General features: G+C 29.2%; 1 protein-coding gene across 2 annotated transcripts in view; it reads right to left on the reverse strand.

Annotated features, from left to right (window-relative positions):
• Positions 1–256: 256 nt before the first annotated feature.
• The window catches only part of LOC144005088 (uncharacterized), a 128,638-nt gene continuing 114,215 nt past the window's right edge, over positions 257–14,679 (reverse strand). For both annotated transcript variants that reach the window (XM_077503000.1, XM_077502999.1), the window contains exon 2: positions 257–678. In XM_077503000.1, the coding sequence (XP_077359126.1) occupies positions 428–678 (251 nt within the window). In that variant the 3' untranslated portion in view covers positions 257–427. The remainder of the gene's footprint in view (positions 679–14,679) is intronic.

Raw genomic sequence — 14,679 nt, forward strand, 5'->3', positions numbered from 1 at the left:
AAGGCTTTTTTTTTTCTAACAAAAAATGACCATGTATAGTAAGGCTTTTTTTTTTTCTGACAAAAAATGACCATGTATAGTAAGGCTATTTTTTTCTAACAAAAAATGACCATGTATAGTAAGACTTTTTTTTCTAACAAAAAATGACAATGTATAGTAAGGCTTTTTTTTTTCAAACAAAAAAACGACCATGTATAGTAAGGCTTTTTTTATTTCATAAATAAAAGACAACCACGTATAAGGCTTTTATTTTGTTTAAAAAAATGAAAATGTATAGTAAGGCTTTTTTTTTTAATTAAAAAAAAAGGAACATGTATAGTAAGTTTTTTTTTTTATTATTAAAATAACATGAGTTTGAAATGAGTTTCCACCGCAGGGTGTCCGGGTTCTCCCTTAGAGATGAGAAGCTCGGTCATCCGGGAGGGACTCAAGAGTCGAGCTGCTGCTCCTCCGCGTTGAGAGGAGCCAGCTGAGGTGGCTCGGGCATTGGTTCGGATGCCTCCTGGACGCCTCCCTGGAGAGATGTTCCAGGCATGTCCGGAAGACCCACGACACGCTGGAGAGACGATGTCTCTCGGCTGGCCTGGGAACGCCTTGGGATCCCGCCGCAGGAGCTGGTTGAAGTGGCTGGGGAGACGGAGGTCTGGGTTTCCCTCCTCAAGCTGCTGCCCCCGCGACCTGACCTCGGATAAGCGGAAGACGATGGATGGATGGATGGATAAAAAAAGATTTTTTCTAACAAAACATGACCATGTATAGTAAGACTTTTTTTTCTAATAAAAAATGACCATGTATAGTAAGGCTTTTTTTTCTGACAAAAAAACGACCATGTATAGTAAGCCTTTTTTTTCTAACAAAAAATGACCATGTATAGTAAGGCTTTTTTTTCTAACAAAAAAATGACCATGTATAGTAAGGCTTTTTTTTTCCGACAAAAAAACGACCATGTATAGTAAGGCTTTTTTTTCCGACAAAAAAACGACCATGTATAGTAAGGCTTTTTTTTTTCGACAAAAAAACGACCATGTATAGTAAGGCTTTTTTTTCCGACAAAAAAACGACCATGTATAGTAAAGCTTTTTTTTCCGACAAAAAAACGACCATGTATAGTAAGGCTTTTTTTTCTGACAAAAAAACGACCATGTATAGTAAGGCTTTTTTTTTTCTAACAAAAAATGACCATGTATAGTAAGGCTTTTTTTTCTAACAAAAAATGACCATGTATAGTAAGGCTTTTTTTTCTAATAAAAAATGACCATGTATAGTAAGGCTTTTTTTTTCTGACAAAAAAATGACCATGTATAGTAAGGCTTTTTTTTTCTAATAAAAAATGACCATGTATAATAAGGCTTTTTTTTTTCAAACAAAAAAATGACCATGTATAGTAAGGCTTTTTTTTCCGACAAAAAAACGACCATGCATAGTAAGGCTTTTTTTTCCGACAAAAAAACGACCATGTATAGTAAGGCTTTTTTTTTCTAACAAAAAATGACCATGTATAGTAAGGCTTTTTTTTTTTCGACAAAAAAATGACCATGTATAGTAAGGCTTTTTTTTCTAACAAAAAATGACCATGTATAGTAAGGCTTTTTTTTCTAATAAAAAATGACCATGTATAATAAGGCTTTTTTTTTTTCAAACAAAAAAACGACCATGTATAGTAAGGCTTTTTTTTCCGACAAAAAAACGACCATGTCTAGTAAGGCTTTTTTTTCTAACAAAAAATGACCATGTATAGTAAGACTTTTTTTTCTAATAAAAAATGACCATGTATAGTAAGGCTTTTTTTTCCGACAAAAAAACGACCATGTATAGTAAGGCTTTGTTTTTTCTAACAAAAAATGACCATGTATAGTAAGGCTTTTTTTTCTAACAAAAAATGACCATGTATAGTAAGGCTTTTTTTTCTAATAAAAAACGACCATGTATAATAAGGCTTTTTTTTTTCAAACAAAAAAACGACCATGTATAGTAAGGCTTTTTTTTCCGACAAAAAAACGACCATGTATAGTAAGGCTTTTTTTTTTTCGACAAAAAAACGACCATGTATAGTAAGGCTTTTTTTTCCGACAAAAAAACGACCATGTATAGTAAGGCTTTTTTTTTTCTAACAAAAAATGACCATGTATAGTAAGGCTTTTTTTTCCGACAAAAAAACGACCAGGTATAGTAAGGCTTTTTTTTTTTTCGACAAAAAAACGACAATGTATAGTAAGGCTTTTTTTTCCGACAAAAAAATGACCATGTATAGTAAGGCTTTTTTTTCTGACAAAAAAATGACAATGTATAGTAAGAATTTTTTTCCGACAAAAAAACGACCATGTATAGTAAGGCTTTTTTTTCCGACAAAAAAACGACCATGTATAGAAAGGCTTTTTTTTTCTAACAAAAAATGACCATGTATAGTAAGGCTTTTTTTTCTATTAAAAAATGACCATGTATAGTAAGGCTTTTTTTTCTGACAAAAAAATGACCATGTATACTAAGGCTTTTTTTTTCTAACAAAAAATGACCATTTATAGTAAGGCTATTTTTTTCTAACAAAACATGACCATGTATAGTAAGACTTTTTTTTCTAATAAAAAATGACCATGTATAGTAAGGCTTTTTTTTCTGACAAAAAAACGACCATGTATAGTAAGCCTTTTTTTTCTAACAAAAAATGACCATGTATAGTAAGGCTTTTTTTTCTAACAAAAAAATGACCATGTATAGTAAGACTTTTTTTTTCCGACAAAAAAACGACCATGTATAGTAAGGCTTTTTTTCCGACAAAAACACGACCATGTATAGTAAGGCTTTTTTTTTTCGACAAAAAAACGACCATGTATAGTAAGGCTTTTTTTTCCGACAAAAAAACGACCATGTATAGTAAAGCTTTTTTTTCCGACAAAAAAACGACCATGTATAGTAAGGCTTTTTTTTCTGACAAAAAAACGACCATGTATAGTAAGGCTTTTTTTTTTCTAACAAAAAATGACCATGTATAGTAAGACTTTTTTTTCTAATAAAAAATGACCATGTATAGTAAGGCTTTTTTTTCTGACAAAAAAACGACCATGTATAGTAAGCCTTTTTTTTCTAACAAAAAATGACCATGTATAGTAAGGCTTTTTTTTCTAACAAAAAAATGACCATGTATAGTAAGACTTTTTTTTTCCGACAAAAAAACGACCATGTATAGTAAGGCTTTTTTTTCCGACAAAAACACGACCATGTATAGTAAGGCTTTTTTTTTTCGACAAAAAAACGACCATGTATAGTAAGGCTTTTTTTTCCGACAAAAAAACGACCATGTATAGTAAAGCTTTTTTTTCCGACAAAAAAACGACCATGTATAGTAAGGCTTTTTTTTCTGACAAAAAAACGACCATGTATAGTAAGGCTTTTTTTTTTCTAACAAAAAATGACCATGTATAGTAAGGCTTTTTTTTCTAACAAAAAATGACCATGTATAGTAAGGCTTTTTTTTCTAATAAAAAATGACCATGTATAGTAAGGCTTTTTTTTTCTGACAAAAAAATGACCATGTATAGTAAGGCTTTTTTTTCTAATAAAAAATGACCATGTATAATAAGGCTTTTTTTTTTCAAACAAAAAAATGACCATGTATAGTAAGGCTTTTTTTTCCGACAAAAAAACGACCATGTATAGTAAGGCTTTTTTTTTCTAACAAAAAATGACCATGTATAGTAAGGCTTTTTTTTTCTCGACAAAAAAATGACCATGTATAGTAAGGCTTTTTTTTCTAACAAAAAATGACCATGTATAGAAAGGCTTTTTTTTCTAATAAAAAATGACCATGTATAATAAGGCTTTTTTTTTTCAAACAAAAAAACGACCATGTATAGTAAGGCTTTTTTTTCCGACAAAAAAACGACCATGTCTAGTAAGGCTTTTTTTTCTAACAAAAAATGACCATGTATAGTAAGACTTTTTTTTCTAATAAAAAATGACCATGTATAGTAAGGCTTTTTTTTCCGACAAAAAAACGACCATGTATAGTAAGGCTTTGTTTTTTCTAACAAAAAATGACCATGTATAGTAAGGCTTTTTTTTCTAACAAAAAATGACCATGTATAGTAAGGCTTTTTTTTCTAATAAAAAATGACCATGTATAATAAGGCTTTTTTTTTTCAAACAAAAAAACGACCATGTATATAGTAAGGCTTTTTTTTCCGACAAAAAAACGACCATGTATAGTAAGGCTTTTTTTTTTTCGACAAAAAAACGACCATGTATAGTAAGGCTTTTTTTTCCGACAAAAAAACGACCATGTATAGTAAGGCTTTTTTTTCCGACAAAAAAACGACCATGTATAGTAAGGCTTTTTTTTCCGACAAAAAAACGACCATGTATAGTAAGGCTTTTTTTTCCGACAAAAAAATGACCATGTATAGTAAGGCTTTTTTTTCTAACAAAAAATGACCATGTATAGTAAGGCTTTTTTTTCTGACAAAAAAATGACCATGTATAGTAAGGCTTTTTTTTCTGACAAAAAAATGACTATGTATACTAAGGCTTCTTTTTCTAACAAAAAATGACCATGTATAGTAAGACTTTTTTTTCTAATAAAAAATGACCATGTATAGTAAGGCTTTTTTTTCCGACAAAAAAACGACCATGTATAGTAAGGCTTTTTTTTCCGACAAAAAAACGACCATGTATAGTAAGGCTTTTTTTTTCTAACAAAAAATGACCATGTATAGTAAGGCTTTTTTTTCTAATAAAAAATGATTATGTATAGTAAGGCTTTTTTTTCTGACAAAAAGATGACCATGTATAGTAAGGCTTTTTTTTCCGCTAAAAAAACGACCATGTATAGTAAGGCTTTTTTTTTTTCTAACAAAAAATGACCATGTATAGTAAGGCTTTTTTTTTTCTGACAAAAAATGACCATGTATAGTAAGGCTATTTTTTTCTAACAAAAAATGACCATGTATAGTAAGACTTTTTTTTCTAACAAAAAATGACAATGTATAGTAAGGCTTTTTTTTTTTCAAACAAAAAAACGACCATGTATAGTAAGGCTTTTTTTTCCGACAAAAAAACGACCATGTCTAGTAAGGCTTTTTTTTCTAACAAAAAATGACCATGTATAGTAAGACTTTTTTTTCTAATAAAAAATGACCATGTATAGTAAGGCTTTTTTTTCCGACAAAAAAACGACCATGTATAGTAAGGCTTTGTTTTTTCTAACAAAAAATGACCATGTATAGTAAGGCTTTTTTTTCTAACAAAAAATGACCATGTATAGTAAGGCTTTTTTTTCTAATAAAAAACGACCATGTATAATAAGGCTTTTTTTTTTCAAACAAAAAAACGACCATGTATAGTAAGGCTTTTTTTTCCGACAAAAAAACGACCATGTATAGTAAGGCTTTTTTTTTTTCGACAAAAAAACGACCATGTATAGTAAGGCTTTTTTTTCCGACAAAAAAACGACCATGTATAGTAAGGCTTTTTTTTTTCTAACAAAAAATGACCATGTATAGTAAGGCTTTTTTTTCCGACAAAAAAACGACCAGGTATAGTAAGGCTTTTTTTTTTTTCGACAAAAAAACGACAATGTATAGTAAGGCTTTTTTTTCCGACAAAAAAATGACCATGTATAGTAAGGCTTTTTTTTCTGACAAAAAAATGACAATGTATAGTAAGAATTTTTTTCCGACAAAAAAACGACCATGTATAGTAAGGCTTTTTTTTCCGACAAAAAAACGACCATGTATAGAAAGGCTTTTTTTTTCTAACAAAAAATGACCATGTATAGTAAGGCTTTTTTTTCTATTAAAAAATGACCATGTATAGTAAGGCTTTTTTTTCTGACAAAAAAATGACCATGTATACTAAGGCTTTTTTTTTCTAACAAAAAATGACCATTTATAGTAAGGCTATTTTTTTCTAACAAAACATGACCATGTATAGTAAGACTTTTTTTTCTAATAAAAAATGACCATGTATAGTAAGGCTTTTTTTTCTGACAAAAAAACGACCATGTATAGTAAGCCTTTTTTTTCTAACAAAAAATGACCATGTATAGTAAGGCTTTTTTTTCTAACAAAAAAATGACCATGTATAGTAAGACTTTTTTTTTCCGACAAAAAAACGACCATGTATAGTAAGGCTTTTTTTCCGACAAAAACACGACCATGTATAGTAAGGCTTTTTTTTTTCGACAAAAAAACGACCATGTATAGTAAGGCTTTTTTTTCCGACAAAAAAACGACCATGTATAGTAAAGCTTTTTTTTCCGACAAAAAAACGACCATGTATAGTAAGGCTTTTTTTTCTGACAAAAAAACGACCATGTATAGTAAGGCTTTTTTTTTTCTAACAAAAAATGACCATGTATAGTAAGACTTTTTTTTCTAATAAAAAATGACCATGTATAGTAAGGCTTTTTTTTCTGACAAAAAAACGACCATGTATAGTAAGCCTTTTTTTTCTAACAAAAAATGACCATGTATAGTAAGGCTTTTTTTTCTAACAAAAAAATGACCATGTATAGTAAGACTTTTTTTTTCCGACAAAAAAACGACCATGTATAGTAAGGCTTTTTTTTCCGACAAAAACACGACCATGTATAGTAAGGCTTTTTTTTTTCGACAAAAAAACGACCATGTATAGTAAGGCTTTTTTTTCCGACAAAAAAACGACCATGTATAGTAAAGCTTTTTTTTCCGACAAAAAAACGACCATGTATAGTAAGGCTTTTTTTTCTGACAAAAAAACGACCATGTATAGTAAGGCTTTTTTTTTTCTAACAAAAAATGACCATGTATAGTAAGGCTTTTTTTTCTAACAAAAAATGACCATGTATAGTAAGGCTTTTTTTTCTAATAAAAAATGACCATGTATAGTAAGGCTTTTTTTTTCTGACAAAAAAATGACCATGTATAGTAAGGCTTTTTTTTTCTAATAAAAAATGACCATGTATAATAAGGCTTTTTTTTTTCAAACAAAAAAATGACCATGTATAGTAAGGCTTTTTTTTCCGACAAAAAAACGACCATGTATAGTAAGGCTTTTTTTTTCTAACAAAAAATGACCATGTATAGTAAGGCTTTTTTTTTCTCGACAAAAAAATGACCATGTATAGTAAGGCTTTTTTTTCTAACAAAAAATGACCATGTATAGAAAGGCTTTTTTTTCTAATAAAAAATGACCATGTATAATAAGGCTTTTTTTTTTCAAACAAAAAAACGACCATGTATAGTAAGGCTTTTTTTTCCGACAAAAAAACGACCATGTCTAGTAAGGCTTTTTTTTCTAACAAAAAATGACCATGTATAGTAAGACTTTTTTTTCTAATAAAAAATGACCATGTATAGTAAGGCTTTTTTTTCCGACAAAAAAACGACCATGTATAGTAAGGCTTTGTTTTTTCTAACAAAAAATGACCATGTATAGTAAGGCTTTTTTTTCTAACAAAAAATGACCATGTATAGTAAGGCTTTTTTTTCTAATAAAAAATGACCATGTATAATAAGGCTTTTTTTTTTCAAACAAAAAAACGACCATGTATATAGTAAGGCTTTTTTTTCCGACAAAAAAACGACCATGTATAGTAAGGCTTTTTTTTTTTCGACAAAAAAACGACCATGTATAGTAAGGCTTTTTTTTCCGACAAAAAAACGACCATGTATAGTAAGGCTTTTTTTTCCGACAAAAAAACGACCATGTATAGTAAGGCTTTTTTTTCCGACAAAAAAACGACCATGTATAGTAAGGCTTTTTTTTCCGACAAAAAAATGACCATGTATAGTAAGGCTTTTTTTTCTAACAAAAAATGACCATGTATAGTAAGGCTTTTTTTTCTGACAAAAAAATGACCATGTATAGTAAGGCTTTTTTTTCTGACAAAAAAATGACTATGTATACTAAGGCTTCTTTTTCTAACAAAAAATGACCATGTATAGTAAGACTTTTTTTTCTAATAAAAAATGACCATGTATAGTAAGGCTTTTTTTTCCGACAAAAAAACGACCATGTATAGTAAGGCTTTTTTTTCCGACAAAAAAACGACCATGTATAGTAAGGCTTTTTTTTTCTAACAAAAAATGACCATGTATAGTAAGGCTTTTTTTTCTAATAAAAAATGATTATGTATAGTAAGGCTTTTTTTTCTGACAAAAAGATGACCATGTATAGTAAGGCTTTTTTTTCCGCTAAAAAAACGACCATGTATAGTAAGGCTTTTTTTTTTTCTAACAAAAAATGACCATGTATAGTAAGGCTTTTTTTTTTTCTGACAAAAAATGACCATGTATAGTAAGGCTATTTTTTTCTAACAAAAAATGACCATGTATAGTAAGACTTTTTTTTCTAACAAAAAATGACAATGTATAGTAAGGCTTTTTTTTTTTCAAACAAAAAAACGACCATGTATAGTAAGGCTTTTTTTTCCGACAAAAAAACGACCATGTCTAGTAAGGCTTTTTTTTCTAACAAAAAATGACCATGTATAGTAAGACTTTTTTTTCTAATAAAAAATGACCATGTATAGTAAGGCTTTTTTTTCCGACAAAAAAACGACCATGTATAGTAAGGCTTTGTTTTTTCTAACAAAAAATGACCATGTATAGTAAGGCTTTTTTTTCTAACAAAAAATGACCATGTATAGTAAGGCTTTTTTTTCTAATAAAAAATGACCATGTATAATAAGGCTTTTTTTTTTCAAACAAAAAAACGACCATGTATATAGTAAGGCTTTTTTTTCCGACAAAAAAAAGACCATGTATAGTAAGGCTTTTTTTTTTTCGACAAAAAAACGACCATGTATAGTAAGGCTTTTTTTTCCGACAAAAAAACGACCATGTATAGTAAGGCTTTTTTTTCCGACAAAAAAACGACCATGTATAGTAAGGCTTTTTTTTCCGACAAAAAAACGACCATGTATAGTAAGGCTTTTTTTTCCGACAAAAAAATGACCATGTATAGTAAGGCTTTTTTTTCTAACAAAAAATGACCATGTATAGTAAGGCTTTTTTTTCTAATAAAAAATGACCATGTATAGTAAGGCTTTTTTTTCTGACAAAAAAATGACTATGTATACTAAGGCTTTTTTTTCTAACAAAAAATGACCATGTATAGTAAGACTTTTTTTTCTAATAAAAAATGACCATGTATAGTAAGGCTTTTTTTTCCGACAAAAAAACGACCATGTATAGTAAGGCTTTTTTTTCCGACAAAAAAACGACCATGTATAGTAAGGCTTTTTTTTTCTAACAAAAAATGACCATGTATAGTAAGGCTTTTTTTTCTAATAAAAAATGATTATGTATAGTAAGGCTTTTTTTTTCTGACAAAAAGATGACCATGTATAGTAAGGCTTTTTTTTCCGACAAAAAAATGACCATGTATAGTAAGGCTTTTTTTTCCGACAAAAAAACGACCATGTATAGTAAGGCTTTTTTTTCCGACAAAAAAACGACCATGTATAGAAAGGCTTTTTTTTTCTAACAAAAAATGACCATGTATAGTAAGGCTTTTTTTACTATTAAAAAATGACCATGTATAGTAAGGCTTTTTTTTCTGACAAAAAAATGACCATGTATACTAAGGCTTTTTTTTTCTAACAAAAAATGACCATTTATAGTAAGGCTATTTTTTTCTAACAAAACATGACCATGTATAGTAAGACTTTTTTTTCTAATAAAAAATGACCATGTATAGTAAGGCTTTTTTTTCTGACAAAAAAACGACCATGTATAGTAAGCCTTTTTTTTCTAACAAAAAATGACCATGTATAGTAAGGCTTTTTTTTCTAACAAAAAAATGACCATGTATAATAAGACTATTTTTTTCTAACAAAAAACGACCATGTATAGTAAGGCTCTTTTTTTCCGACAAAAAAACGACCATGTATAGTAAGGCTTTTTTTTTCCGACAAAAAAACGACCAGGTATAGTAAGGCTTTTTTTTTTTTCGACAATAAAACGACAATGTATAGTAAGGCTTTTTTTTCCGACAAAAAAATGACCATGTATAGTAAGGCTTTTTTTTCTGACAAAAAATGACAATGTATAGTAAGAATTTTTTTCCAACAAAAAAACGACCATGTATAGTAAGGCTTTTTTTTCCGACAAAAAAACGACCATGTATAGAAAGGCTTTTTTTTTCTAACAAAAAATGACCATGTATAGTAAGGCTTTTTTTTCTATTAAAAAATGACCATGTATAGTAAGGCTTTTTTTTCTGACAAAAAAATGACCATGTATACTAAGGCTTTTTTTTTCTAACAAAAAATGACCATTTATAGTAAGGCTATTTTTTTCTAACAAAACATGACCATGTATAGTAAGACTTTTTTTTCTAATAAAAAATGACCATGTATAGTAAGGGTTTTTTTTCTGACAAAAAAACGACCATGTATAGTAAGCCTTTTTTTTCTAACAAAAAATGACCATGTATCGTAAGGCTTTTTTTTTCTAACAAAAAAATGACCATGTATAGTAAGGCTTTTTTTTCCGACAAAAAAACGACCATGTATAGTAAGGCTTTTTTTTCCGACAAAAAAACGACCATGTATAGTAAGGTTTTTTTTTTTCCGACAAAAAAACGACCATGTATAGTAAGGCTTTTTTTTCCGACAAAAAAACGACCATGTATAGTAAGGCTTTTTTTTCCGACAAAAAAACGACCATGTATAGTAAGGCTTTTTTTTCCGACAAAAAAACGACCATGTATAGTAAGGCTTTTTTTTTTCTAACAAAAAATGACCATGTATAGTAAGGCTTTTTTTTCCTAACAAAAAATGACCATGTATAGTAAGGCTTTTTTTTCTAATAAAAAATAACCATGTATAGTAAGGCTTTTTTTTCTGACAAAAAAATGACCATGTATAGTAAGGCTTTTTTTTCTAATAAAAAATGACCATGTATAGTAAGGCTTTTTTTTCTAACAAAAAATGACCATGTATAGTAAGACTTTTTTTTCTAATAAAAAATGACCATGTATAGTAAGGCTTTTTTTTTCCGACAAAAAAACGACCATGTATAGTAAGGCTTTTTTTTTCTAACAAAAAATGACCAGGTATAGTAAGGCTTTTTTTTTCTAACAAAAAATGACCATGTATAGTAAGGCTTTTTTTTCTAATAAAAAATGACCATGTATAGTAAGGCTTTTTTTTTTTCAAACAAAAAAACGACCATGTATAGTAAGGCTTTTTTTTCCGACAAAAAAACGACCATGTATAGTAAGGCTTTTTTTTTCCGACAAAAAAAACGACCATGTATAGTAAGGCTTTTTTTTTTCGACAAAAAAACGACCATGTATAGTAAGGCTTTTTTTTCCGACAAAAAAACGACCATGTATAGTGAGGCTTTTTTTTCCGACAAAAAAACGACCATGTATAGTAAGGCTTTTTTTTCCGACAAAAAAAACGACCATGTATAGTAAGGCTTTTTTTTTTTCTAACAAAAAATGACCATGTATAGTAAGGCTTTTTTTCTAACAAAAAATGACCATGTATAGTAAGGCTTTTTTTTCTAATAAAAAATGACCATGTATAGTAAGGCTTTTTTTTCTGACAAAAAAATGACCATGTATACTAAGGCTTTTTTTTCTAACAAAAAATGACCATGTATAGTAAGGCTTTTTTTTCTAACAAAAAATGACCATGTATAGTAAGGCTTTTTTTTCTAATAAAAAACGACCATGTATAGTAAGGCTTTTTTTTCTGACAAAAAAATGACCATGTATAGTAAGGCTTTCTTTTCTAACAAAAAATGACCATGTATAGTAAGACTTTTTTTTCTAATAAAAAATGACCATGTATAGTAAGGCTTTTTTTTCCGACAAAAAAACGACCATGTATAGTAAGGCTTTTTTTTCCGACAAAAAAACGACCATGTATAGTAAGGCTTTTTTTTTTTCTAACAAAAAATGACCATGTATAGTAAGGCTTTTTCTTCTAACAAAAAATGACCATGTATAGTAAGGCTTTTTTTTCTAATAAAAAATGACCATGTATAGTAAGGCTTTTTTTTTTCAAACAAAAAAACGACCATGTATAGTAAGGCTTTTTTTTCCGACAAAAAAAGGACCATGTATAGTAAGGCTTTTTTTTCCGACAAAAAAACGACCATGTATAGTAAGGCTTTTTTTTCCGACAAAAAAACGACCATGTATAGTAAGGCTTTTTTTTTTCTAACAAAAAATGACCATGTATAGTAAGGCTTTTTTTTCCGACAAAAAAACGACCATGTATAGTAAGGCTTTTTTTTTCTAACAAAAAATGACCATGTATAGTAAGGCTTTTTTTTTTCAAACAAAAAAACGACCATGTATAGTAAGGCTTTTTTTTCCGACAAAAAAACGACCATGTATAGTAAGGCTTTTTTTTTCCGACAAAAAAAACGACCATGTATAGTAAGGCTTTTTTTTTTCGACAAAAAAACGACCATGTATAGTAAGGCTTTTTTTTCCGACAAAAAAACGACCATGTATAGTAAGGCTTTTTTTTCCGACAAAAAAACGACCATGTATAGTAAGGCTTTTTTTTCCGACAAAAAAACGACCATGTATAGTAAGGCTTTTTTTTTTCTAACAAAAAATGACCATGTATAGTAAGGCTTTTTTTTCCGACAAAAAAACGACCATGTATAGTAAGGCTTTTTTTTTTTCGACAAAAAAACGACCATGTATAGTAAGGCTTTTTTTTCCCGACAAAAAAACGACCATGTACAGTAAGGCTTTTTTTTTTCGACAAAAAAACGACCATGTATAGTAAGGCTTTTTTTTCCCGACAAAAAAACGACCATGTATAGTAGGGCTTTTTTTTCCGACAAAAAAACGACCATGTATAGTAAGGCTTTTTTTTTTTCTAATAAAAAATGACCATGTATAGTAAGGCTTTTTTTTCTGACAAAAAAATGACCATGTATAGTAAGGCTTTTTTTTCTAATAAAAAATGACCATGTATAGTAAGGCTTTTTTTTCTAACAAAAAATTACCATGTATAGTAAGACTTTTTTTTCTAATAAAAAATGACCATGTATAGTAAGGCTTTTTTTTCCGACAAAAAAACGACCATGTATAGTAAGGCTTTTTTTTTTCTAACAAAAAATGACCATGTATAGTAAGGCTTTTTTTTCTAATAAAAAATGACCATGTATAGTAAGGCTTTTTTTCCGACAAAAAAACCGACCATGTATAGTAAGGCTTTTTTTTCCTGACAAAAAACGACCATGTATAGTAAGGCTTTTTTTTCCCGACAAAAAAACGACCATGTATAGTAAGGCTTTTTTTTCCCGACAAAAAAACGACCATGTATAGTAAGGCTTTTTTTTCCCGACAAAAAACGACCATGTATAGTAAGGCTTTTTTTTCCGACAAAAAAAACAACCATGTATAGTAAGGCTTTTTTTTCTGATAAAAAACGACCATGTATAGCAAGGCTTTTTTTTCCGACAAAAAAACGACCATGTATAGTAAGGCTTTTTTTTTCCGACAAAAAAACGACCATGTATAGTAAGGCTTTTTTTCCGACAAAAAAAACAACCATGTATAGTAAGGCTTTTTTTTCCGACAAAAAAACGACCATGTATAGTAAGGCTTTTTTTTCTGATAAAAAACGACCATGTATAGTAAGGCTTTTTTTTCCGACAAAAAAACGACCATGTACAGTAAGGCTTTTTTTCCGACAAAAAAACGACCATGTATAGTAAGGCTTTTTTTTCCGACAAAAAAACGACCATGTATAGTAAGGCTTTTTTTTCCGACAAAAAAAACAACCATGTATAGTAAGGCTTTTTTTCCCGACAAAAAAACGACCATGTATAGTAAGGCTTTTTTTTACGACAAAAAAACGACCATGTATAGTAAGGCTTTTTTTTCTGATAAAAAACGACCATGTATAGTAAGGCTTTTTTTTTCGACAAAAAAACGACCATGTATAGTAAGGCTTTTTTTTCAGACAAAAAAACGACCATGTATAGTAAGGCTTTTTTTTCCGACAAAAAAACGACCATGTATAGTAAGGCTTTTTTTTCCTGACAAAAAAACGACCATGTATAGTAAGGCTTTTTTTTCCGATAAAAAACAACCATGTATAGTAAGGCTTTTTTTTTTCGATAAAAAACAACCATGTATAGTAAGGCTTTTTTTTTCCGACAAAAAAAAAAACGACCATGTATAGTAAGGCTTTTTTTTCCGACAAAAAAAAACGACCATGTATAGTAAGGCTTTTTTTCCGACAAAAAAACGACCATGTATCGTAAGGCTTTTTTTTCCCCGACAAAAAAACGACCATGTATAGTAAGGCTTTTTTTTCCGACAAAAAAACGACCATGTATAGTAAGGCTTTTTTTTTTCTAACAAAAAATGACCATGTATAGTAAGGCTTTTTTTTCCTAACAAAAAATGACCATGTATAGTAAGGCTTTTTTTTCTAATAAAAAATAACCATGTATAGTAAGGCTTTTTTTTCTGACAAAAAAATGACCATGTATAGTAAGGCTTTTTTTTCTAATAAAAAATGACCATGTATAGTAAGGCTTTTTTTTCTAACAAAAAATGACCATGTATAGTAAGACTTTTTTTTCTAATAAAAAATGACCATGTATAGTAAGGCTTTTTTTTTTCCGACAAAAAAACGACCATGTATAGTAAGGCTTTTTTTTTTCCGACAAAAAATGACCAGGTATAGTAAGTCTTTTTTTTTCCTAACAAAAAATG

This window comes from Festucalex cinctus, chromosome 17, assembly GCF_051991245.1.
Source record: "Festucalex cinctus isolate MCC-2025b chromosome 17, RoL_Fcin_1.0, whole genome shotgun sequence".
NCBI classification, from domain to species: Eukaryota; Metazoa; Chordata; class Actinopteri; order Syngnathiformes; family Syngnathidae; genus Festucalex; species Festucalex cinctus.